General features: G+C 41.2%; 1 protein-coding gene across 21 annotated transcripts in view; it reads right to left on the reverse strand.

The window, feature by feature from the left end:
• The window catches only part of NRXN3 (neurexin 3), a 1378693-nt gene that overhangs the window by 328863 nt on the left and 1024106 nt on the right, over positions 1 to 25724 (reverse strand). For all 21 annotated transcript variants that reach the window (XM_034768377.1, XM_034768393.1, XM_034768389.1 and 18 more), the window contains one exon: positions 13155 to 13336. In XM_034768377.1, the coding sequence (XP_034624268.1) occupies positions 13155 to 13336 (182 nt within the window). The remainder of the gene's footprint in view (positions 1 to 13154; positions 13337 to 25724) is intronic.

Genomic DNA, 25724 nt, shown 5'->3' on the forward strand with positions numbered 1-25724 from the left:
TGCAAATACAGATACATTGTCAGGACTAGAGATGGGCCCAAAGGAGAATCCAGGACACAAACACCCCAAACTCTACGAGAAATTCAGATCTGGATCTAAATTATAAGGCCTCAAGCCCATCACTAGTCAGGATGACCTACCACAAGCATGTGGCTCTCTGAAGCTATAGTCAATCATAAAGGAGCTCCCCTGTTCTTCAAGACTGAATATCTCTGGGTCAAGGGGTTTGATAAGATCCAAGGAGCTAAATATATGATATTAGTTTCATCTGACAAGGTCTCAAAAAATAAGGGACCAGATATAAAACAGCAGAGGAAGTTTGAATTGGTGTGAAATTAATTTCTTTACCATATTTAATGCTTTCTTTCACCACAGCTTCAAGACACTGGATTCCTGGAATCAATAACTGACAAGAGTAAAGAGTAAACTAATACCAGATTGTCGGTTGAATTTGTGTTTAAATTGAGTGACACACCATGTTCTTGGGTATAGGTGAGAGATATGCTGGAATGATGCTTTATCTTAGCCCAGATTATACCAGTTATACTATGTAGTATCTCTCTTTAGGCTGCAAGTTTCTTAAATAAAGCATCTGGAATTTGAAGGTTGGAGAAAAAGATATTCCAAGATTTCTAAAGGGAATTTTACACTACAGATGCTTTATGTCCACTGGGTTTCAGATTTAATGTATGTAGGTTTTTTTCCTCCTCTATTAAACACAGAGATGGAAGGGGAAAAACCTGCATCACCTGTTTAACATAAAAGCCTTTCAAATCAGCAGGATGCTTTCAGTTCAATTATGTTTTATGTACTGCGAGGTTAACTAAAGGGAGAGGCTTATTAGCACAAATAATACCACCTCAGGCTGTGATCCCAACAGATCTCACAAGCTAAGCAAGGTCAGGCCCTGTCAGTATTTGAATGAAAGCTCTCTGAAGACAATTCACAGTGCAGCAGAAAATGGTGTGGACATTACAGTTTTCTAATAGGTACTGTTCTTACTTCTGAGTCAACATTCAACCAGTTTCCCAGTATGCAGTAAGAAAGCATTCTGCCAATGATGTTGCTGACAGGTGTGGCCCGGTGATTTTAGCACAGGAATAGGTATCAGGAAACTCAAGATCCAATTTTAGCTCTTTCACTGTCTCTCTTTGTGGCCTTGGGCCTCTGTTCCTCAGTTTTCCCATGTGTAAAAAGATTCATACCTACATTTCATGTGGGTGCTGTGAGGATTAGTTATAGAATACCTTTAAAGTACTATTTTTTTATATTTCAGACATTACTGTTGGAGGGTTTTCTCTTTCTCAATGAGAGAAAATTCGGAGCTCTTGCACACTTGGGTCATTGAAGATTTCATGGGTACATTTGGAAGAGTTCATATGTGGGCATCCTAGCTAAATTCCAGTTCAGGAAACTAACTACACATTGCCTATTTAAAATTCCCTCTGTAGTTTCAACTGGATGTAGTAGTATTATTCACTCCTTGCCCTAAACTATTTGTGTTAAAGAGCTGCTGAGTTTCATCACAGAGGTGTCTGCATTTCAGTGGAAGTGATCTGGAGAATGCAAAGTGTTTTGCAAACCTTTGGGATGAAAAAACAACAAGGAGTCCTTGTGGCACCTTAGAGATTAACAAATTTATTTGGGCATAAGCTTTTGTGGGCTAAAATGCACTTATTCAGATGCATGGAGTGAAAAATATAGTAAGTAGTATATATATTACAGCACATGAAAGACATCATGTAAATGTGATATTGCTATTATTTTTTCTTGATCAAAGTTAATTTTTCCCTCTTAGTTTTAATACTACATTCCTGTTTTAAATACTTTTACTAGTTACTTAGGCAGCCAATCAACTTTACTGTAGTCTGACACTGTAAAAAACCATACTGTCTTTGATGAAACAGTCACATCAGACATCAAGCCAGGGGTAAATTAAACTGATAATTGTCCTACTTTAATTTTCTCTGAGTGGTGGCCTCCATTTGAGTAACCAATGAGTTATTATTGCACCCTGCTGTCCTACATTAGCAGCAATGCTGTGAATTTGATTTTTGGAAATGGCAATACAGAAGGTGGTAAAAATATAAGAAACGAGAAGATTTTATTATATACAGATTTAATTTACTGTTTATTTGTGCAGTGTCTTTGTGTGAGTGTGTGTGAGAGAGAGTTTTGATATCACACTTATAATTTGGTATGTGTTTCTTGTAAAGGGGGTGATATTGTACCCCAGAATCTCTACTAGTGATGGGTGAACCATTGGTGTTTTAATTGGAATAAATACCAACAAATTCAGATACATCTCCGAGTCTGTGAAATCTCATGAGAACAAGCTCTCTTGTGAGATTTCTGTTGCGTTTCACTTCAGATAACCCAGAAAAGGACAAAAATAGCCCTTTCCATAACATTTTCGTACTTTCCCACAAAAATGAAAAAAAAAAAAGGACAAACAATTCCAAGTTTTCAGAACTTGAAAACAAATTGTTGTTGTCATTTTATCTTAATCAGCTTGCTCATTCCTTATATTCACTACCAGACCATGTGGCCATACTAAAAAAAACAAAACAAAACAAGACAGCAAATGTCAATCATGAGAACCCTAATTAGTTTTTGGTGTTTAAAAATACTCAAGGGAAGTTTGCAATGCAATATGAGTTGTGCTATGCAAGTTGTTAGTAAGATAAGTACTAGAGTCCTGGATAAGGTCATCTATCTTAGAAACAGTAGCCATAGTCTGAACTCCCAGAAGATAAATGTCAATCAGCAAGGACCCTTTACTTCTTTGCCAACTATACAATCTACATCTGGAATTTGTGTCAGCAGGGGTCTTTGGGATAAATATTGTGGCAGGATCTAAAAGGCAGGATAACTTAATGGAAAATGATAACATTTGAAGCTCCACTAGAATTTGAGATAAGAATAAAGGTACGCAAGTCTCGCGCTTCAAGTTGTAGACTAATTACATGCAGGAGACAGGAGTGAATTTGTCTCACCCATTTCATAACTAGGCAGGTGCATTATGGGTTTTGCCTTATTTGGGAGGTGTGGTTTTTCATTTTGTTTTTCCTTCCTCTTAGAAGCAGGGACTGGCCTTGCCAGAGGCAGGATACTATCTCCCCCTCCCCCCAACCCCCTTTATTGATAAACAAGCAGAGGTGGCTTGTTTAACTGCCAATGCTTTAGGGCACATTTCACAGAATTAGTCATGGTACTTAGCACTAATACTTTATTTTTTCCCCTTAATTTTCATTCCTCACCATCCAACTAATCTCATCTAGCCTGGGGACCTGAAGGGCCAACATTGCTCCCACACCTGTGACTCCAACCTGGCAAGCTGCTGGTCCAACCACAATGTTACCATTAAGGCGAACACAGCTGAGATGGAGCAGAGAGGCCAAAACCTGCAGAGAAGGAGTTAAAGCAAGCTTATGGACCCAGCTAGCCCTGCTCCACTATACTTACAGCCAATGCCAAGCCAGGAGTGGGAATAAAATGAGAGAACTTGGCTCAGTTCAAGGCAGACTGGCGAGGAAGCAAGATGAAGCTTTGCTGGTAGAAAAACAGGCCTGATAGCCAGGGCAGCCATTGGGAGAGAAGCTCTTAGCCCCCAAGTGAATCTGATGCTCACCTGACTGATGCTCAAGGAACTATTTAGAAGACTAGGGATGACCCAGTAGTGAGCTGACTTTACTTTTTGCTTGGGAACATTTTAGGGCTAAGCCCCCCCAACGCGTTAAAACTGTAGGATTGCTCAGTGGACCCAGGGGTAAGAGACTTCCTCCCTGCCCCTCACAGAGACCTGCAGCCACATCAGGATGCTAGGAAGGTCCACAAGGGGGTGCTACTCCAGTCATGCCATTACAACAGCCCTACGGTTTCTTTCGCCATCTATCAAAGTAGTATTCATCAGCTTCAACAGCAGTGATAGAAGCACCAGGATCTAAGAATATGAAGCTGTTCAGTGGGTGGTTAATGAATTCCCATATCAGTACTCTGAGCCTTTATGATGGCCAAATGCAGCTGGGGATATAAAATCCATCATCTTTAGCTACAGGGAGTCAATGAGTTATTTCTTGCACTGCTGCACTGAGCTATACACCTGGTGTAACCACTGGCAACAAAGCAGAGATTGTGGCTCAAAGGGTCAATGAGAAAATTTGATGAGGCATAATGCCAAGTGATGCTAGACATAAACAGTCACACTGGGGCTGGGAGCTTCTTCATCCTAAACTTCAAAGCTTTAGCACTCAACTCCTACTCTCTTACTACCAAAACTTAACACCATATCTTGCTATGCAAAAAATGCTGGCAGATAAAAATAAATGAACTATTTTGATGGTGAGCTAGTTCACAGAAATTAAAAACTGACCTTTAACCTTCTCTGCAAACTCAAAAACTTTGTTTCAAAAAAAGTTGGGTCAACTTTTTCTTTACAAGTTACTTTTCATTTTCCTGTTCTTCTGCTCTCCACGGAAGAGCAGACACAGCGTGAGTGTCCAAACTCGGGAGGTTTTTCAGACCCAAGAAGTCTGCATAAGGTTTGGATAAGCCTCTGAGAACATTAAGGGGCGGATCCTCAGTTGTCATAGCTCCACTGAACAAATGGAGATATGACAATTGACATCAGCTGAGGATCCCTTGACCGATTGCTGCTCCTCATCACCAAGCCTACAAACCTTTTGAGATTTCCCCAACAATAACAAAAGTCTCTCATGGACATAAGGATGATTCTGAAACTATATCCCCCTGTCATTTCATCTTGTCACTGCTTATCAAGCACATCTGGTTTATCCTATTGTCCTTCATATTTTTGTGTGCACATTGTGGTTCCTTATCTCCTGGAATACATACAGATATGTTCAAGCTACCTTTCCAGAAATATAGGCCTGTTCCAATTAAAGGCTGTGTTACATAAAATATGGCTTTGTTGCTGTTTAACACTCTTTTCTAATATAGTCCTATGTATCTCAGTGACCTGCATTCTCTTTATGTACCAATCTAGGCTCTGCTACCCAGAGACACACAGGGGCCTTCAGGTGTCCCCTAGTCACAAATCTAAGGCCTTTAGATCATGAGCTTTTAGTTGCAGTGTCCCTCACATCTAGTACTCCCCATTCGAGCTGAGAAGAATGTAAAGTACTATCTCCATTTTAAAGGCCAGGTTTAGGACGCATCTATTTTCTATGGCTTATCTAGTTGAATATAGGCTTCTGGATTCAGGGAGGATTGTCTTTTTATTGACAGATTATAAAATACTATAGTGAACACTGGGCCTAATTTATCCCTTGTATAATTCAGTGGAGTTACTCCAGTGATTAATCTGGCCCAAGGAATTAAAGGAGCAATAAAGAAGCCAATTGTACTGTGTATGAAGTAACAGTGTGGAGAAATTCAGCCTGACAGAATACACCAGACAATGTGACATTCAGCAACGGTAAAAGGATTATGGCTTTCCTGATTAAATGACTGTTATGCTTTTGGATAGACAATCACTCTCCTCAAATGTTCAATAAGAGAAGTGAGAAAGACGTTACCTACACTAGCTGGGCACCGGTTGGAGTCCTGTTCTTTGGCCACTAAGAGTGGCACTTAATTTCTGGAACAGTTACTGACCTTATTTGTCAGACATTTCCTTCTTTCTTATGGATGCCAGTATCCCATATGTGTCCCATACATAGGGAAACCGAGCCAAATTCAGCAGCAAGTCTGGGTCAAAATTAGTGTAACTTACACCATCTTCCTCCCCTCTCAGAATGTAAATTACGACAATTCAATCTCCTCTAAACTCACACCTACTAATATGTAATCTTCACTCCCTCTTACACATCTTCTCTCAGACGCACTTATATACATCTGGAGTAACCTCCACTGAAGTTAATTGGCCAAAATTTGTTCTCAGTTAAACTAGCATAAATTCAGAAAAGCTCCATTAACAATGGATTTGAATTCACACCAGAGTAAATGAGATCAGGATTCAGTTCAATGGAGTTATCTGGATTTACATTAGTTAATGTAACTGAAACCAGAATCTCATGCCAAATCTGAGCGTAAGGCTATACCTACACCTGAAGCTAGGAATCTGAGTCCCAGCTCGCACAGACATACTCATGGCTAGCTCTCATTTTTGGCTAGCGTGCTAAAAATAGTAGAGTGGAGGTAGCATGAGATGTAGCAAGCAGGAGCCATGTCAAGTACCAACCCACCTGGACCCTGTGCATAATGTGCTATGCACAGCTAGCCTGTACCTCCACTCACCACTACCCATACTACCATGGCTACACTACTATTTGTAGTATGCTAGTTTAATGAAAGCTAGCTCGAGAGTTTTTGTGCGAGGCGGGAATCACACCTCTAGCTCACAGGGTAGACGTAGTTGCAGGAGGGGTGTGGAAGGGAATTGAACTTGGTTAAATGTACAGACCAAGCTCCTGGGAGAATAAAGAGCAGCAGAAAAAGCAACTAACAACAAGGGTGTGTCAGTGGAAGTAAATCACGCCCACTTTTATATCCTCTGAATTTGGCCCACTTTGCGCAAGACATGGTTCAACATTGGAAACAAGCAAATGCAGAGCTCTGGAACAAAACCATGGCTGATGCAAGACTGAGGAAAGCCAAGGTGTCTCATGTTCGAAGTGACTTTGAACACACAAGCTCTATATAAGTGTAAAATGTGAATTATTATCATCTCTATGGTATAAACACCATATCTTAAACATGCTGGCTCTGCACAGATCTCAGAAAACACCTACTTCATCACATCCCCTCTTCAGTGCTCCTGCCCCTATCCCAACTCTCTTATCTCTGCTGAGATTGCATGTCTAGGCTGGAAGCTGCCCTGAGTGTCCCTAGCAGACTCTCTTCACACAAGTGACTAATGAGCTGTTAAAGCTCCTCAGCCTAGGAACCCAAACAGGCCTTTGTCACTCAAAACAAGCTCTGATGGGGAAATTGGAACAGAGTGTCCTGTGGCACCTTTAAGACTAACAGAAGTATTGGGAGCATAAGCTTTCGTGGGTAAGAACCTCTGAAGAAGTGAGGTTCTTACCCACGAAAGCTTATGCTCCCAATACTTCTGTTAGTCTCAAAGGTGCCACAGGACCCTCTGTTGCTTTTTAAGGTTTCAAATAGAAAACAAAGACGTGATATTCTTTTCCCACAGTGAGTTTGACTCATCAACAGTAATATGAAACATCAGGGGAAATGAAAGCCAAATGGCAGTATTACACTCCAAGTTCAGAGGATGAATTCTTAATATTTTTAAGCAAATGCTCTAATACTACAGACAGAAGTTTTAATATTTACTAAGAAAGTAAATTATATTTTTAAGAAACAATATTCCAGGGGGCATTACTACAGTATGAAGGACACACACACTGTAGTACCCCTCTTTAGCCAGGGAGATCTTGATATAGGTCCCTGTCAGCACTNTTAAGACTAACAGAAGTATTGGGAGCATAAGCTTTCGTGGGTAAGAACCTCTGAAGAAGTGAGGTTCTTACCCACGAAAGCTTATGCTCCCAATACTTCTGTTAGTCTTAAAGGTGCCACAGGACCCTCTGTTGCTTTTTACAGATTCAGACTAAAACGGCTACCCCTCTGATAGGGAAATTGTTTTTCAAACACTAATGCACTGAAAATAGAAGAAAACGAAATCTGACCCAATGGACACACCTCAGCCCTATTCTCTCCCTCTCAGCCTCCATTTATCCAGGTCCCCTCCAAGCCAGAGAAGATGCCTTTTTCTCACATTCCTCATGGTTAGGTCTTGAGATCCAAAATAATTCTATGTCAAACCCTGCAGCCTTCAGCTATGATCGGACAATGAGTGGTGCTGACGACTCTCTACTCCCATTGGATTGACATCATTCAGGCAGTGTTATTTTTGAAGTCACTGGGAGTTTTTCCTTAGTAAGGATTCGAGGATCAGGCCTAGAGTTTTCCTTCTCCAAACCTATTCCAGGTCTACCCAAGAATTCAGAGGTGGGCTAATCTAACCACCTCATAACCACACTCAGGATAAACCAGAGGTGAGCTGATGGTTTACAACAGATATCCAAATGAAAGACAACAGTATAAAACATCAGTGCACAGGGTGAGTGATGTATCTCTTGGTAGTCATCAGGAGGAGAACATCTATCATAACCCACAGCTGTCCTGTTCCCCTCTATTCACTCTCTGTGAGCTGTTTTGCATGGTGTAAATTGGGAAATGACAGCTGTGGCAGATTAAGGAGAATGAATATGTAGAAACATCCGACCATAACTCAAGCCTGCAGCCTTCTAGAACTCTACCTGTTACAAGGGATTCCTCACAACTCAGAGCACCACCTGCACACCTATAGCACACAAACCTTATGATAGCAGAAAACACCTCCTTATAACACTTCACCTCCAGGAGGTGCAGGTAGTGTTGCGTATATAAACACCTCATACACCACATGGATCAGCATGATACACGGGCTGGTAGCTCATGTCTCACTGAAATCAGGCAGGAAAGAGTTACAGAGGTTATAAATTCTGGTCATAGGAAACAGATGCCTTGGCACACAAATCTCCACAGTGTCTAAAAGGCTCATAATGGAAAAAATTAATCCAAGCAGATTCACTGTAAATTATATACAGACCCAATTAATAGAATAACTTCCACACACACACCCCTCCAGTATATGGAAAGTAAAACTTCTCTCTGTTGCCTGCCATGGGTGAAAGAGCAAAAGACACCAGAAAGTGTCCACTAACATAAGTAAGTAGAAGTCATCTTGGCAATTTCTAAAATGGTACCTGTCATTTGTTATCCATAGCTCACAGCATGAAGGTCAGGTGTCATCTTACTCACCATCTTAGACACCACTGAGACTGAATATGCTCACTGCTAATCACCAGGAAATGGTTGCTGTCAACTCTTGTTACCACCAGCCGGAAATCCAAGACAGTCTGGTGGAGCAAGAGTAGCTAACTGACAACTTTTGAACACAAAATGGAGATGATCTATAGCAGTGTTTCTCAAATGTGGCAGCATGGCTGCATGCGGCCACCAGGGGGTTTTCTTGCAACCAGGACAGCCTCTTGGGCAGAGATGGGGGAGGGAGCAAAGGAACAGTGCCTCCCTGCAGTGCCCAGGGGCTCAGCACCGCCCGCCCACTCACCCCGACTCCAGCCACAAGCTCCAGCTCTGGGCTTGAGCCCAACATGGCAGGGCTTCAGCAGGGCTGGCTTTACCAGGTGCCATGGTCAAGAGGCTAGGAGCAGGATGAGCCTGGGATGCGAGGCCGCAAAATGGAGCTCGAGGCAATGTGGGGGGAGCAGTGGGATCCAGGGGGACAATGGGGAAATGGGGAGCCTTGGGGAGTGGTGGGGGCCTTGGGGAGGCAGTGGGGGCGAGGGGAATTTGTGAGGGATTGGGGGAGGCAGTGGGGCTGGGGGCACCAAAATACAACTGTGCATTAATTGTATTATTGAATCTGCAAAAAAAAAAAAAAAACCTACATTAATCAATTACAATGATTTGGACATGTATATCTGCATATTTATTTGTTTTTCCTAAAGTTAATTACATATTTTAGGAAAAGTTGTCAGAACGGTCACCAACAAGAGTTGGTGGCTGCACTCTGAGGCCACCAAATTGTGTTGTGAGAACCCCGGATCTATAGCATCCAAACACAGGGAAATGAGGATACAGGACCCTCTCCCAGTGACCACAGCTTGGGAATTTTGAAATATTTTGTTGCTGAAAACAGCCAAATCATTCATTATTAAAATTGTATAAAGTAAATGTTATAATTATATCACTTACTGACCTCTTGTTTGTTTGTTGTTCCTTCTTTCTCGTGCTTTTCTTCCTACTTTCCACTTTTCCTTCTAGAATTCTCTTCTCTAGTCAGCTGGCCATTCTTCTCCCTCTTTTTACCATTAGCTTAATCTCTCTATTCTAGTTCCCCATCTCCATCCTAATTTCTTCCCACTATTATCTTTTTCTCCTCCATTTTTATCTCCACTTGCTCCTCCCTGTGTCTTTCTTCCTACTCACATCTCTTGTGATCAGGAAGAGTACATGTCCTCCCAGTGGAGGTAATGGAGGACTTTTGGAAGGTGAATCGGTGTCACTGCATCTTTGCAGGTGTTATCTATCAAATACAGGGGAGTTGATAGCACTGCAATAGTTTTCTGCAAGTTGGAAGAGATCTTTGTTCAATAAAAGCAACCAGAAATTCAGGGAGGCTGGAAACCATATGTGGTCCCATCTCATAAGCGTCTCTTGTTTCAAGTGGCAACCCTCATTTTAGATAGTAATTTACCTCCAGCAGGACCCAAACCTGCTGTTAACTCATTGTTATGATTGTGACTAATTTACATAAGAAATGCTGAATCATCAAAATGAGATAACACAAAATATTATGGACGCTCAAGGAACCAGTAACCATATCATTTCAATCTTTCTGCTCTATTTTTTTTTTGTGTCCGTAGATATGAGGTCTCCCTCTCAGACTGGGTTCCCCATTTGGGCCTGGGCAGGATCAGAGGTACATATCAGGAGACAGAGTACCTAGACGAGAATAGCAGTGCCCTCCTGCCCTTCTTGAATGGCTTACACAAATACTTACTCCGTAATGACCAAAACACAACAAGAGACATTAAATCTGTAGTAGCCCTGCATTTGCTGCTTGTGAGCATCCTAAGGCACACACAGGCCTAAAAACACAGAAACAATGCCTGCAGCATTTTTATTGCTAACATCAATCACGGTTAATAACTTCAATTATACAAAGCCAAAGTGTCCAAAACTAGCCAAACGGTCCCAGTCCTCACAGAGAGCAGAGTGATCAAAACACATTTAGAGTATACAGGACAAGCTTTAAATATTACTAGCAAAAAAGAAAAAAAAACAAATTAAAATATCTTGGAAGTAAACAATTCTTTATTAATGGACTCTCGTCTTACAAAGATCTTTTCTGATTTGCTTCAATAATCCCAGCAAAGTTCTGTCCTGGTATAAAATCGCACATGTAAAAGTTCAGGTAGATTGATTAATTACTTTTGACATAATTCAGAGGTGAACTATAAACACCAAAAGCAAGGTAGAAATCACAAGTGTGCTCATGATTTATCTAGAAACCCCATTATAGCCTGCCTGATCACAAAGAATACCACATTGAGCACAGTTCTTTACCATCATTAGTGTCTACTGAAATGGAAGCAAACAGTTGCTCTGGGTTCCAAATGTAAGCTGCCAGCCTTTTGTTCCTTCGATCATAAGTGACCATCATAGTAATACGTTGCAAGGATTTTGTTCTGTGTTTGCACAGCACCTAGCACAATGGGTTCCTGGTCCATGACCAGGTTTCCAAGGTGTTACGATAATAAAAAAATAATCTCTCTAGTATCAATAGACTGGAGAGGACAGTAAATGAACACATATAATCACTGTGGCATGAGATCACATGCTACATGATTTATCTAGTCATGGTTGGATTTTAGCCCTGGAAAAATATATCCCCAAAATCTTCACCAGACAAAAGAAAATGCTTGTATGAGAATATGTTGGTGTTAATTAATATTACACTCATTTCCCTTATAAACACACCAGCAATTTATGGGCAATATTAGATTCCACAATCTTGTTTGCTTTCTAAACAAATGATCCAAAAGTAAAGAGAAACCCAAAATTATCATGAAAATCTCTCCTTTTACACTTGGCCAATTATGTTCTCACTGTATGTCTGGCATTTTGTTTATATCCATTTAACAGACTCACTGTATTGTTAGGGTTGGGGGATCCATGTTCACATGATCAGTGGCTCACAATCACTTTTCCTAATAGCAGTATTGGTGGGTAGCACTTTAGGTTCCAACCCCGGCCTCAGGAAAACCCCGTAAAATACTGAGTGCCTCCTATAAGAAACTGAACATCCTCAACTCCCTTAATAGTCAATGGCAGTGTAAGATGCTCAACACTTTGTAATATTGGTCCTTTTATGCTGGGCTGTAGCAAACCTCCTGTTCAGCTATGTTCTCTCTAAACTGCCATCAAGCTTGAACAGCTTCAAATCCCATTCTCAGTGTTACAAACAACCAAATCCCTGTTGTGAGTTAGAGCAGAAACTGCTGAACAGGAGGTGGCGGGCATAGACTGGTACTTCCAACTTCTTAGGCTGCAAACCTATTACCTGAAAAATCTGGAAAGCTCGTATTTAGTCTACCCTCCTGCTTTTCTCACAGGACTCCATTTTCTCCCTCATCTACCATCATCTCAAAGTTTTCCAGTGATTTGCTTTTGATTCTAACATCTCTATCAGAAGTTGGGCCTATGTCTTTCCCAGTCACATTGTTAAAATGTATTTCTGCAACTGAAATCAAATTTTTATTATCCCAAATTAAATCCATTAAGCCGATCCTCAGCAAGTGTGGAACAGCATTGCTCCATTGATGTGGATGGAATTATGCTCATCAACACCAGCTGAGAATCTGGCCTAGCATTTAAGTTTCTTTTGTTCCTACCCAGTGAGAACAATATATCTTCTTTCTAATGTATAAAAAGAAAAGGGGATGAGGTAAAGGGAACCATACTCTCCATCATTTCCAGGCTTTTGCATAGGGCAGGGTGGGTTAACATTGCCATAAAATAGTCCTAATGTAAGTGTAAATCACACTCCCATTAAATTCCATTGGAGTTCTGTCGCAAACTTCAGTATCACACTTAGCCAAATAAATCAGACCCTGAAGGAGTGCCTGGGGAAGTTAATTCAGTGTGTGCTGAAGACACGGAAAATGAAGAATCTACATGACACATGATGTTTTACATTATTAGTCTTTTGATTCATTATCTAAGTCCATTCCTTCCCATTTCCTTCTCATTCTATTTATTCTTCTCTGAACTCTCTCAGTTTCCTCTGTATATTCTATCTATAGGATAGTACCCAAATCTATAAATAGGCCTCCCCAGATATAGTCTAACCAGCATTGTGTCAAGAGGAAGCATTACCTCCCTGATCCTATGAGCGATCCCTTTAATCATACATCTAATGATTACACCTTCCTTTTCCTAAGCAACATTCAGCTTTAACTCTTCAGGAACACCCAAAACACATATCCACATTACTGATGCATGCATAAGTGAAACCCAGGTCTGGCATAGTACACTGGGCGTGTACTCACTATGTGAAGCTGCAGAAAGTCGCCAAGCCCAGGAGCACTGTCAATCCGAACCAGGATGCCATCCTTCACAGTCGTGCTGAAGCCTACAGCAAGACGATCTGTCCTCGTGCTGGGTCTGTCATTTGCTGGCCAGGTGTACAGGATGAGGCCTCCACTCTTCCCAAAGATATATGTGGCACCAGCTGCAAAATGAAAAACAAAGAGGGAGGTGTTAGTTCACTATGTTTTTTGCCACATGTGGTAACGCTGTAATGGCTGCAGAGAGAAATATATCCAAATACAAGCATTTCATTAACGCAAGTGATGAAATCTAAGGCCTGTGAGGCTAGTGTCACCCTCAATTAAAGACACAGGAAAACTGAAATAATATAGAATAGATGTTAAAGAGATATACTCTATATTCCACTGGATACTAGCAGAAGACTGATAATGCACTGTCTCCAAAAACCTTTATGCATTGTGACAAACAATGTAGTGAGCCTTCCTAAACAGTGGAATTAATTCCACATCTGATCCAAGAAAGGCACAAGATGGGAAATTACATGCCTCTCCCACCATATATACAAGAACTCTTCCTCCCAGAGAATGGCATATTCTTTTCAGCGGAACAATGGCTCTGAATTGCTGGATGCCTTTCCTGATTGAAGGGGATGTGAAAGCAGAACGGCTTTCTAGGACACAAAATACACCCACCCTCTCCCTCTCCCATTAACGTAGCACTATTATCTTTCAGTAAAAGAAGATGCAAAATAAAACAAACAACAAGAACTTTAAAAAGTTTGCCATTCAGATAATTATGGCTTCTCCCCCGGCACTAATACTTTTAGAGCTCCTTTTAAATGAACAGTTATGCTATTCACAACACCCTAGTGTATCCACACAGTATTAACAAGGGAACCACAAATAGATAAATGCTGCTTCCTTTTAGGAAGGAATAAATCACCGATGACAGATACTGTACACATCCTGCTAAAGTGTGCTCCAGGTAATAGTATCCAAATCAAGACAAGCAGCATTTGCTATAAAGACAGCTACAGAGTTTATCAAGAGCCTGTGGTTTCATTATCGTTAACACAAGCCTGGGCAATGCCAAGTAATGCACTGCTTTTAAAAAACAGACACCACTTCAGAAACTTGGTATTCAACCTCACTTGGAGATCCAGAGCTAATGTCCAGAGGAAGAGGTGTGCTATTAGGATCAATTTTACATACAAGGTCAGAGACCCAGACAGGCTAAGGACCAGATTCTCAGACTTGCCCAGTTTCAGGTTTTTAAAAGAGCTCAGCACACTGGTCCCTGAGCTCTTTAGAAAATATGGCCCTAAATGTCATAATGGGAGACGCTCTCTAAAACCCACACAGTGAATCTGTGGTAAGGTTGGGAACAACACATACAGGAAACCCAATTCCTCAACCATTGAGAGCTACACCCAACTCTATATGCACTTTTCCTAAGGGTCACAATGAACTGTGCAATACTAAATGCAGCCAATTGGATTCCACCAACAGCAGCAGGCATGATATATCAATGGGAAGCAAAGGGGGACTGGGTGAATATACTTCAGATCATTGTTTACCTAGGGGAGGCTATAAGGTCATTTATTTTTTTATCAGAAACACCCACAATTAAACAATCTCAAAGTGAATTAAGTACAGTTGGATATTGCTTGGGTCATTTGGTACCAAAACTAGGTCACATCTGAGTCTGGCTGCAAAACCACAACTCCATTGAGACTCTTTGTTTTATGTAAGTAAGTAGAAATAAAAATGATAAACTTCACCCTTATGTAGGGCTTTTTCTCTAGACAGCTCAATGTGCATCACAAAAGAAGTTTTATCCCCATTTCACAGATGGAGTAACTGAGGCCCACAGAAGGAAAGTGACTTGCCCAAGGCCAAGTCAGGAACAGAAGCAGAACCAGAACTCAAGTCCCCCGACTCCTAGTCCTGTACATACCTACTAGATCATACCCTCAGTGAATGTAAATAAACTTGTATGGCATTTCATTCATAACCCTAAGCTAAGACAGAGAGCACACTGACATAGCAGAGCTGTGAGCATGTATTAGTCCAATTTCACAAATGGTGACTCTTCAGACAGAGACCAAGCACCCAATTTTTAGCCTCTAACTGAATCTCTACCTTCAGCTGTGGAGTGTAATGGTAGGTGCGTGACTACTGCCGAGTGCAACCTGTTTATCATCCATTCTTACAAGTACACTTACAGCGTTTTCATACTAATTAGAGGTGTTTGTGTAATGAATTAGCCACAGCTTCTCTCCGTGTACGGATAATTCACACAGCCTGCTATAAGTGCATAAACTACAAATATCTTTCCTCTTTAGTTTACTAGCTAGTTCTAAATGTTTTATATATATTATATTAAACTGGCTCACAGAATAACACAAGGAAAATCAACATCTGAGCTTGAGTGTACTGAGTTTTTCTGATAACTAATGGCTCTGTAGACCAAACCCTAATTTCCAAAAGTTGTTCCCACATGTGCTGGTGTGCTTGGCCTTCACTCCTAATGCTGATCACTGGGGCTTTCAGTTGCAAGGATCACAGTGGAAGGAATTTCTTTGATATATCCAAAGGCAGATGAGATTTCCTCACTTTTCTGAGTGCCATTTGGCTGCAGGTAGAGCATGTCAGAGCTCCTGCAATTACAGCCAATTATAACTGTATAGACCTGTGATGGCACTCAACTGCCTAGCAAAGCTCATGCTCTCCTCACAGGACAGATATTTGCTTCTAGGCCTGACTTCAGAAAGCTCAGTTTTATGCATCTGTGCACAGTAATCATTCAGCTGTAACAATCAGAAGAGCAGGCGACCTAAACTGATCCTTATAACAGAAACCTACTGTACTGCAATTGTTCTGTACACAATCCAGAATTTTCTGCAGAATGGTAGGCAGTCCAGTTTGCTGACTTCTGTGTAACTTTCCCTACCTGAAATATAATTTAAAAAAACAATTTATGCATGTGTATACTTTCACTTACATATTGAACATGTAAACGTGATGCCGCAGTGATCATTATGATATGAAAAATCCTAAATAGTGTAGCATTAATCATTTGCTACAAAATTTGAATAAAGTAATCACTCCAAACAGAAATCATAAGATGCAAACATTAAAAGAGAAGATTAGATGGAGGAGGAAGAACACAAAGAGAAAAAAGAAATATACAGTTAATGCTACACTGTAACCACAATTAAAAATAATGCCTGACTCATTTATGTGTCTTTATGTATTACACATACAAAATGTGTTATAAAGTCGTTAAAGTTCCAAATCGAGCACTCAAAAGTTAGGAAATGCCAGAATTAAGGTTGCCTGGGTAACCTTAACTTGGCCGTCCTGCGCATATGCATTATGATCAGGTCTTCAATTACAAGATCACATACTACTTTTTCCATAGGACCCCTGCCTCCTGAACTGCACAGGATACATGGTACTCACTTAATCAGCAGCTATTCAATATTTTGTTTTATCCTCATTGTTCAATGTGTTCCTAAGCCTTATTTAGTGCACACTATTCAAACACTGCTCTGAAGATAGAATTATTCATTTCCTCTTTGGCTTTTCTTGAGAGCTTCACAAACATTAATTAATTTACCATCATAAAACCCCTGTGAGATGACTGGTAATATCCCTATTTTACAAATGGGGAGCTAAGTCACACAGACTAAGGTCAGAAGTTTCCACTAATTTTGGGCACTCAATTTGAGACACCTAGGGCCTGATTTTCGGAGTATTTTGCATTATGGAACACTTGATATGATAAAAACACAGTTCCTGTTGACTTCAGCTGCAGTTGTGAGTGCTTAGCACCTAGTAAATAACGAACACACGATTATTGAACATTAGTGTAAGTGACTTGCCTCGCATCACATGGGAACTCTGGAAAAGGCAGGGATAGAATCCACTGCTTCAGGGGAGTGTTCAACTGCTGTAACCAGGAAATCCTCATTTCTCTATTCTTTTAAACATCGTTGTTGTTTTTTAAAAAAGAAAAAACAGAAATTCCATCATGTGGCATCATATTAATATCCACATGCTTCATCAGCAGGGATGGAACCTTTAGCTCCACTGCAGAGACCTATGCCATTTGAAGTAACAGACTAACTGATAATAACAACAGAAGGATGTCATCCTCTATGAGGACCAGCACCAGAGGGAGATGAGACACATGCTTTGTCAGTGGGTTTCACAGTTATTTGCTGATAGCAAACGAATAGTGAGACTCAGGAATTCTGGGTTCCATTCTATGGTCCCAAAAGGCTCTAGGGAGCACAAACTCTTCTGCCTGTTCCCCACCAAGCTTGACTCATTCTGCACTGTCCTCCCCAAACTGTGCCTGTCCCACCCTGTCTCTTCCCCACCCCCTTAGCTTCTTGCTTACACAGTCCAAGTCCCTACCTCCAACTGTTTGTCCCCAGTTCCTTGGCAGTCCCAGTTCCTCACTCCCAACTCCTTAACCAATCTGTCTCTCCCATCCCACCATCCCCATTGGTCCTCAGTCCTAGTCTCCCTCCCTGGACTCCTCATCTAATCTCAGTCTTGGATAATGGAGTGGCACGTATGCTTATAAAATTTGGAATGACACTGATCTTGGAGAGGTTGCAAGTACTTCAGAGGACAGGATTAGAATTCAAAATGACTTTGACAAATTGGTCTAAAATCCACAAGATAAAGTTCTATAAAGACAATTGCAAATTACTACACTTAGGAAGGAAAAATCAAACACACAACTACAAAACGGTGAATAACTGATTAGGCAGTAGTGCTACTGAAAAGGATCTGGGGGTCATAGTGGATCACAAATTGAATATGAGCCAACAATGTGATGCAATTGCAAAAAAGGCTAATATCATTTTGGGGTAAAATGACAGGAGTATTGCATGTAAAACACAGGAGGTAAATTTCCCCCTCTACATGACACTGGTGAGGCCTGGAGTACTGTGTCCAGCTCTGGGTGCCACATTTTAATGAAGATGTGGGCAAATTGGAGAGAATCCACAAGACAGCAACAAAAATGATGAAAGGTTCAGAAAACCAGACCTCTGAGGAAAGGTTAAAAGAACTGGATACATTTAGTCTTGAGAAAATAAGACTGGGGAGGTAGACTGGGGACTTGATAACAGTCTTCAGATATATTACAGGCTGTTATAAAGAATACAATGATCAATTATTCTCCATGTCCACTGAAGGTAAGGCAAAAAGTAGTGGACTTAATCTGCAACAAGTGAGGTTTAGGTTAGATATTAGGAAACAATTTCTAACTATAAGGTTAGTTAAGCACTGGAATAGGTTACCAAAGGAGAGTGTAAAATCCCTGTCCTTGGAGGATCTTACAACCAGGTTAGATAAAACACCTGTCAGGGATGGTCTAGGTGCAGGAGGCTGGAGTAGGTGACCTCTAGACCAGCGGTCTCCAAAGAGGGGTTCACAAGAGGATCCTTGGGGGTGCGAGGCAGGAGGAGCGCTTTTTTTATTTTTTTTTTGCTTTGTCAGTTTGGGCGGGAGACCACTGCTCTAGAGGTCTCTTCCAGCCCTACGATTGTATAATTACAATGTAGTATAGCAACACAAATCCACTTCTTTTGAGGCCTATTTATGCACATCTACTACCCCTTTAACTGCCCATTTCACTTTACCTCAATAGCACCTCTTACCTCATTTGGTTTCACTGTAGCCTTCAATCCTTTACATCTAACAAATATTTTAATGCTGTGAAAATTACTAAAAGTAGTATGAGGAGGTATGTGTTATGCCAGTGGTTCTCAAACTGTGGGTCGGGACCCAAAGTGGGTCATGATCCCATTTGAATGGGGTCACCAGGGCTGGCGTTAGACTTGCTGGGGTCTGGAGCTGAAGACAAAGACTGAACCCCACTGCCTGGGACCGAATCACAAGGGCTTCAGCCCTAGGTGGCAGGGCTCAGGCTTCGGCTTCAGTGGTGTCTACACTCAGTACACTGCACTCAGTACCTACACTCAGGTTACGTTCTCCCTCCCCCCGGGGCTGAAGCCCTAGGGGTTCATCTTTTGCCCCCCAGGCTAGGGCAGTGGGGTTCAGGCAGGTCCCCTCTCCTGGGGTCTTGTAGTAATTTTTGTTGTCAGAAGGGGGTTGCGGTGCAATGAAGTTTGAGAATCCCTGCGTTATGCTACTAGTGGAGGTACAATATGCTGCAAATATTCACTGGTATGTATATCTTGTTAAGGTTTCTGCATTATATTGGAGCTGAAAAAGATTTTGAGCAGGAAAATTACAAGGGACCTGGGCTATAAACTCTTACAATAAACTCAGATAATACTTGTGGCATTTAAATTAATACAGCAGGATCTCTGTCCATGGTCCTGAACCCCTTAGTGATCATGCTTAAAGCTCTTGTTCATTCTGGTAATCCAGCACAGACCGTGAAGAATATAAATCTAATGATAATACATTTCTACCTGAAATAACATGCAAGACATATGGCATGCTCCTTCCCCTCAATTAATTATCATGCCTTTGTTCTCTTGAATGAAATCTTAGGTAAATATAGATGATACTGTGTTATTTTAAAAAATTGCTTAATAAGGAGAAAACCTGATGTCCACAAAGGCCTGCTATTTTTGAAATCAAAGAGACTTGAAAGTTCCCAGGCAGCATAACTTTATTATACTTTTCCATAGCTAGATTTTTATTTCATGGATACATACAGTCCCATTATGCATCTTCTGCTGAGCCCAGTAGTTCTGATAAGTCGCTTCACGGAGTGCTTAGTATGCTGGTGGTGAGATACTATTATGTTTATTAATAATAGTAACCATGTAAATTTTCTGCTTGCTAGCAAGAAGCTATCAGTTCAACTAACGGAAAATTTGCTATGATGGCATTTTGGTCATTTTACTTGGTGAGATTTGCAAGTTACCAAAAAGCTAAAATTATTTAGCTTATTCCCTGTAACAAGACTATTGTAAGGATGGAATCACTAATACATCACAAACAATTAAGTGAATTTAGCTGGGTAAAGCAGGATCCAATTCAAATAATGCAGATGACCTTGGCAACAATTGTACCAAGTAGCCTTGTAAAGTGGCAATTAAATAACACAGACCTAAGAGCTTACCCGGGTGGTTAGTGCTTTCAGAAAATCTTATTAAAATAAGATTAAAGGTCTGACAAACTCACAAAGGCAGGGAAATGCAGATATAAGGCTGCCACTTATCTCACTGTACCCAAGTTCTGCATACAAGCTTCTATCACTAGTAAGGGTGCTAACAAGGGAGTGTAAATTGGAGTACAGTAATTGGTAAAATTGAGCAAAGAAAAGCATAGGCTGAATATCAAGAGAAACTGATCAAGAGACAAGATTTGTCTCCAATAGGAAGTACAGGAAATGTCACTGCTTTCCAGAATCATTTAAAAACAGGTTATTGAGAATGTACTACAGAGAACATTTCTGCCTCAGCCAGTGGGGATGGACAAGATAAACAGACAGAGCTGTTCTAGCCCCAATTTCAATTGGCCAAAGATTAGTCCTCACTCAGACAAAGCTCCCATTGAAAGGAATAAATTAAACCCAGTGAGGACTGTCTTTTCTGAACAATTCTCAGTGCTTCAGAACAAAGGGTGATGCTCTATAGCACATGCAGTTCAACCACTTAATTTAATCTCAGTTCCGCCACTGAGGAGTGGCAGAGCTGCTCCTCTTTTGCAGGTTCATGGCATGGCTTTGAGCAAAACCGTACGTATTTGGTCACTGTAAATTGCCAAGGGGTATTCAGAGCAATAATAACTAAGGACCTGATTTTTAAAGGGGCCTACATCCAGTCAGGTTTGCTCAGTGACTACATGGCCAATAATTGCTGTTACGAAAAGGGAGACAGCTTGTAAGCATCAATTCTTAGGGCACATTTAAGAAAAAAAATATTAACAGAATTGTAATAAAATCTTGAATGAAATACACATGACAAAGAGAAGCACCTGGACTTTTTCAAAACAACTCCACCCCTTACCACTCTCTAGAAGCGTATCGTGTGACAACCCACTTAACTAATGGAATATCAAGTTAATAGCTGTCATGACCCATGGTTTCCTACACCCTGGGCTCAGGTAACTGCTGTCTCTACTAAGCTTTGCACTGTTCCAAGTACCCTGCCCCAGGAGCTGGGGGCTCACTGTTAAATATGGTAGGTACCATATTGATGTTGTGAAGGCCAAAACTATAGTGGGATTCAAAAAAGAACTAGATAAGTTCCTGGAGGATAGGTCCACCAATGGCTATTAGCCACGATAAGCAGGGATGCAACCCCATGCTCTGGGTGTCCCCAGGGTCTGATTACTAGAAAGTGGGAGTGGACAACAGGGGATGGATCACTCAATGATTGTATGTTCTGTTCATTCCCTCTGAAGCACCTGACATTGGCCACTGTCTCAAGAGAGGATACTGGGCTAGATGGACCATTGCTCTCACCCAGAATGGCCATTCTTATGTTCTTACTCTTCAAAGGTCACTGCAGGCAATCCCCATCACTACAGAACAAATCCAGAGCTAATGAACTCTTACTCTGTTAATTACAAGTAAACCAATGAATGAACTAATTGAGAGTCCCGTACTGGAACCATCATTGAGATCCTGAAACAATCCACCCCCAGCCAGCAAGCTTCAACCATCCCTTCCAACGGCTCTTGCCCAACAGCTGGAATTTGAAAAAAATAACATTCCATGGTAGCTTCTAGCAACTAACCAGGCCTTTACAGAGTCCTTAGCTGTTACATCACTGTCTCATGTCTAACCACAGGTTGTACTTCCCTTGCAACCCCATACATTAAACAATGTTAACAGAACACATTACTTAACATTCACCACAGTGGCATTACCTTACTGGAACAAATGTTCATTAGCTGAGTATAACTGAAGACCATGACATTGTTTCTAGCAGCTTCTGAATGACGCTTTCCCAAGTTAATCCTTCTGGGGGGAAGGTGCCACACATGCTGTCTTAGCAAGAAATGTGCTCCCAACCAATCTTCCCTGAGTAGAAGTTAAAAGAGCTAGTTAAGGACAGCTTGGTCTTGGAGGAGACATGACAAAACTGTATGAAGGGCATCAACACCAAAGATAGAAAGGAATCATTTAGGGATGGTACATGGGTTTATAAGTAGGAGAACAGTATGAAATTAGGAAAAGAAAAATTCCGGTTGAAAATCAGGAGAAACTCCTTGTTAGAGTGACGAATTAGGCTGTGGAATAGTCTGCAAATGGATATAGTGAAATCCCTGTCATTTGGGCCTGATTAAACTAGATTGACCAAAATACTAGAAAATCTGATGAGGAACATGGTCTCACAGATCTTTTCCATTTCTAGATTCTGCTGTATGATTTTATAATTCCTACTGTCCATGTTGAACCTGCCCTGGTGTTATCGCATACAGGTTCTTTGTCTAACTAACATATCAGCTATGTGATGGCATCTCCAGTTTTGAAATAACTATTTAACAGAGCAATCCCCAGTGGGAGCTATGTATCAGACAAATAATGTGTGGCTTAAAGTGTGTCTGTGATGAACATTCATTTCATTATGGAGAGAGTCACTGTCAAGTGAATCTCAGTTTTACAAACCATTGTAATATACATAATAGAAAAAGATAGTAAGTTACTGTCATTATAAATAAAAAAACAAGGGAAAATAACATAAAACACAACCAAAGAGAAGGGAGGGCTATGATTCAAATTACAAAACTGGTGGGCGGTTTAATGTTCAAGAAAAGGAGAAGTTAGTAGCAGCCAGCACAGGGTTAGGGCAGATGGGCACTGCTCCAGCTTCAGCCAAACCCACCCCTTCATGTCTCCCAATGCACTGTGGTCTTTACTTTGGCCACTCCTGCTTGCCCTGTTACAAACTTCCATTTAATCCACCTCAGTCTTTAACTGCAACAGCCCTGTTATCCCAGTCTTTATCCTTTTCTCTCCTCCTCTTGTAGAGGCTGCTAATCTTATCAGGCCAAACCAGAAGGTTATTTTGTGGTGTGTACAAATGGAGATTAAGAAAAGGGTGGGAGAGACCATCAAAATCATTCTAACTTGGGACCTAAACAGGATTTGAACGCAGGACTCCAGTAGAGAAAGAAACAATGGCCTAACCCACTAAACCACCACCAACTAAACCTGTAACCCACCTTTAACCATATTATGTCCAATGCATATTGGCACCTGTGGTATGCAGGTTCACTCACTGTCTGGTGAAAGTAGGTTGACCAAGGATGGTAATTTTACCCTTATGAAGAATTAATTTGCTGAGGGTTAATCCAGACTTCCAGCATTATTTTAATGGAACTTTTTCACCTTCACATTATTCCTTATATTTTAAGTTGACCGTATGCATTACAGAGCTGGGCGTTGAAACTGGAGACCAGTATTCAGGTTCTGTGCCCAGCTCTCCCACTGACTCACTGTCTGACGCAAAGCCCAACACTTAATCTCTCTGTACCTTTCACCCCTATCTAAAATCAATCTATTAATACTTATCTGCCTCAGAGGGGTTAGAGAAAGGGGTTGAAAATGGCTATAGATGTATCATCAATTGTCTGGTTCATTTGACCCACTCTATCACAGGATTCTTCCAAGGAGAAAATGAAGAAAGGCATTGTACCATACGTAAGATGATTGATAGAGCGTCTTTTTCCTCTTATTTATCAGGAGCTTTAAATTGTCTGAGATGGAAGAAATGTAAAGCCCTAAGAAAATGCAAAGCTTCCAGGGCAAAAGTGTAATCCTTGGAAAGCAACGCTTCCCTGCTTAAAAAAGTTCTCATGGACCAGCTGTTTCTCCTTCAAGAAACCTGCTCTTCCCCAGACAAACCCTCTGAGACCCAATGCAAACACCACCATATCCTCATATCCTTCTATTCAAAAGGCAGACATTGTCTGACATTAATTAAACTGAAATCCTTGCTCAGCTTTAACATTCGAGGGAGCTAGGGCTTCTTCTATGGCCAAAAAGGAAAAACACCACAACAACGCAAGCCTGACACAAAATGGAAGCAGCAACTCTGATTGTGCCTGCCTTCCTTGTTTGCCTTTTTAAAATGACAGCAAATTAATACGAGTCACTTTCTTTCTGGTATGCGCAGCATTAGCCAACAATCGGATCAGACAATATGTTGCTTCTTATTAGTTACACCATATTAAAAGAGAGATTGGAAGGAGTAGGGGGGAGAGAAGAAGGGAGTGCTCCTGGAATTGCTACACAGTCTAAAATAATTTACACTCAAATTATGAATGACTCCAATTCCTAGGCATTGGGAAGTCTAACTTATATTCTGCCCAAGGAAAATTTGTTGCTGGGTACCTTGGGAGTACCCATCACCAGCACAGAAGAAGCCTCAAGATTAGCAGCTGCTTAAGTAGACCAAACATGACCATGGGTTTAACAGCCTCAGGGTGATAAATGTCAACTACAGCTCTCTTCCCTCTGCAACAAAGAAATATGGCAGGATGGAAGAATCTGAACAGGGATCAGCTGGCTGAGGCATGGCTTCAATGTAAATACAGTGGCTCTGGAAATATAGGGTCAAGTTTTGCTCTTGCTGATACAGGTTGAAAGACATTGAAGGCAATGGGTCTGATTCTCCACTGCCAAAGGTCGGTCCTGGGCCAACGACTATCCACTGATTTATACCAAGGAGCACATGGTCCCTCTAATTTTTAATACAAAGCTCCACTTTGATCACAATGGAAGGTCTTTTGGTTTGAACTGGAGCAGTGCACGCTGCAGTTGTAGTCTTTGTGGGATCACATCTCCGTGTTAAAGAGAAGGCTGGGTGCAATCTGGACCATTTTGTGCTAACTAGCTGCAACCCAGAGTTTTCCAGCAAACAGCCATTGTATCCCTTAGCAGGACAAAAATTGGGAGCCCTTCGCATAGTCAAAACGAATAGTGTGGTGCAGGGGCTAAAACCACACACTCCCAGAGGGATAATGAGCTTGGTGATGATTCCCTGGCTGAATTTGACGGAGATAAATGAAAACATTTTTTAAGCTGCATCCCACTGCCAAACAAGAGCTGAAATCTGAATAGGATTTCTTTTTTTTTTTTTTTTTTGGGGGGGGGGGGAACCTGCTTGATAAAGAGCACCCAGAGAGGATGTCTTTAGAGAAGCCCAGAAGACAGAATGCCAAAGTAGCAGAGCTCTGACACTAGTATTATCAGTCAATGTCGTAAGTGGATTCACAGCTCTGCCCATCTCTCTTGGAGGGACATCACTCTCTCTGTGTACAGAAAGTTTATGGGATCCGAATGTTATTAGAACAACCTAGAAACAGGACAGGATGGATGGAGGCCAGACTGCGGCCACCAATTTCAGTCCATTCAACTCTCTCCCAAACAGTTGCTCTCTCTAATGAATATTTCCCCACTCTGGGACCAATCCTGTAGATGCACCACACCATCAATTGTGGTAGGAGCCAGGAAGCACAGCGTCCCACAGCCCCAGACCTTTATATTTATCTATTTTTGTTGTTGTTGGAATATATTCAAGCCACATTCCCTAGTGCTGCCTTTGGGAGCACTTTAGT

This window comes from Trachemys scripta, chromosome 4, assembly GCF_013100865.1.
Source record: "Trachemys scripta elegans isolate TJP31775 chromosome 4, CAS_Tse_1.0, whole genome shotgun sequence".
NCBI lineage: Eukaryota > Metazoa > Chordata > Testudines > Emydidae > Trachemys > Trachemys scripta.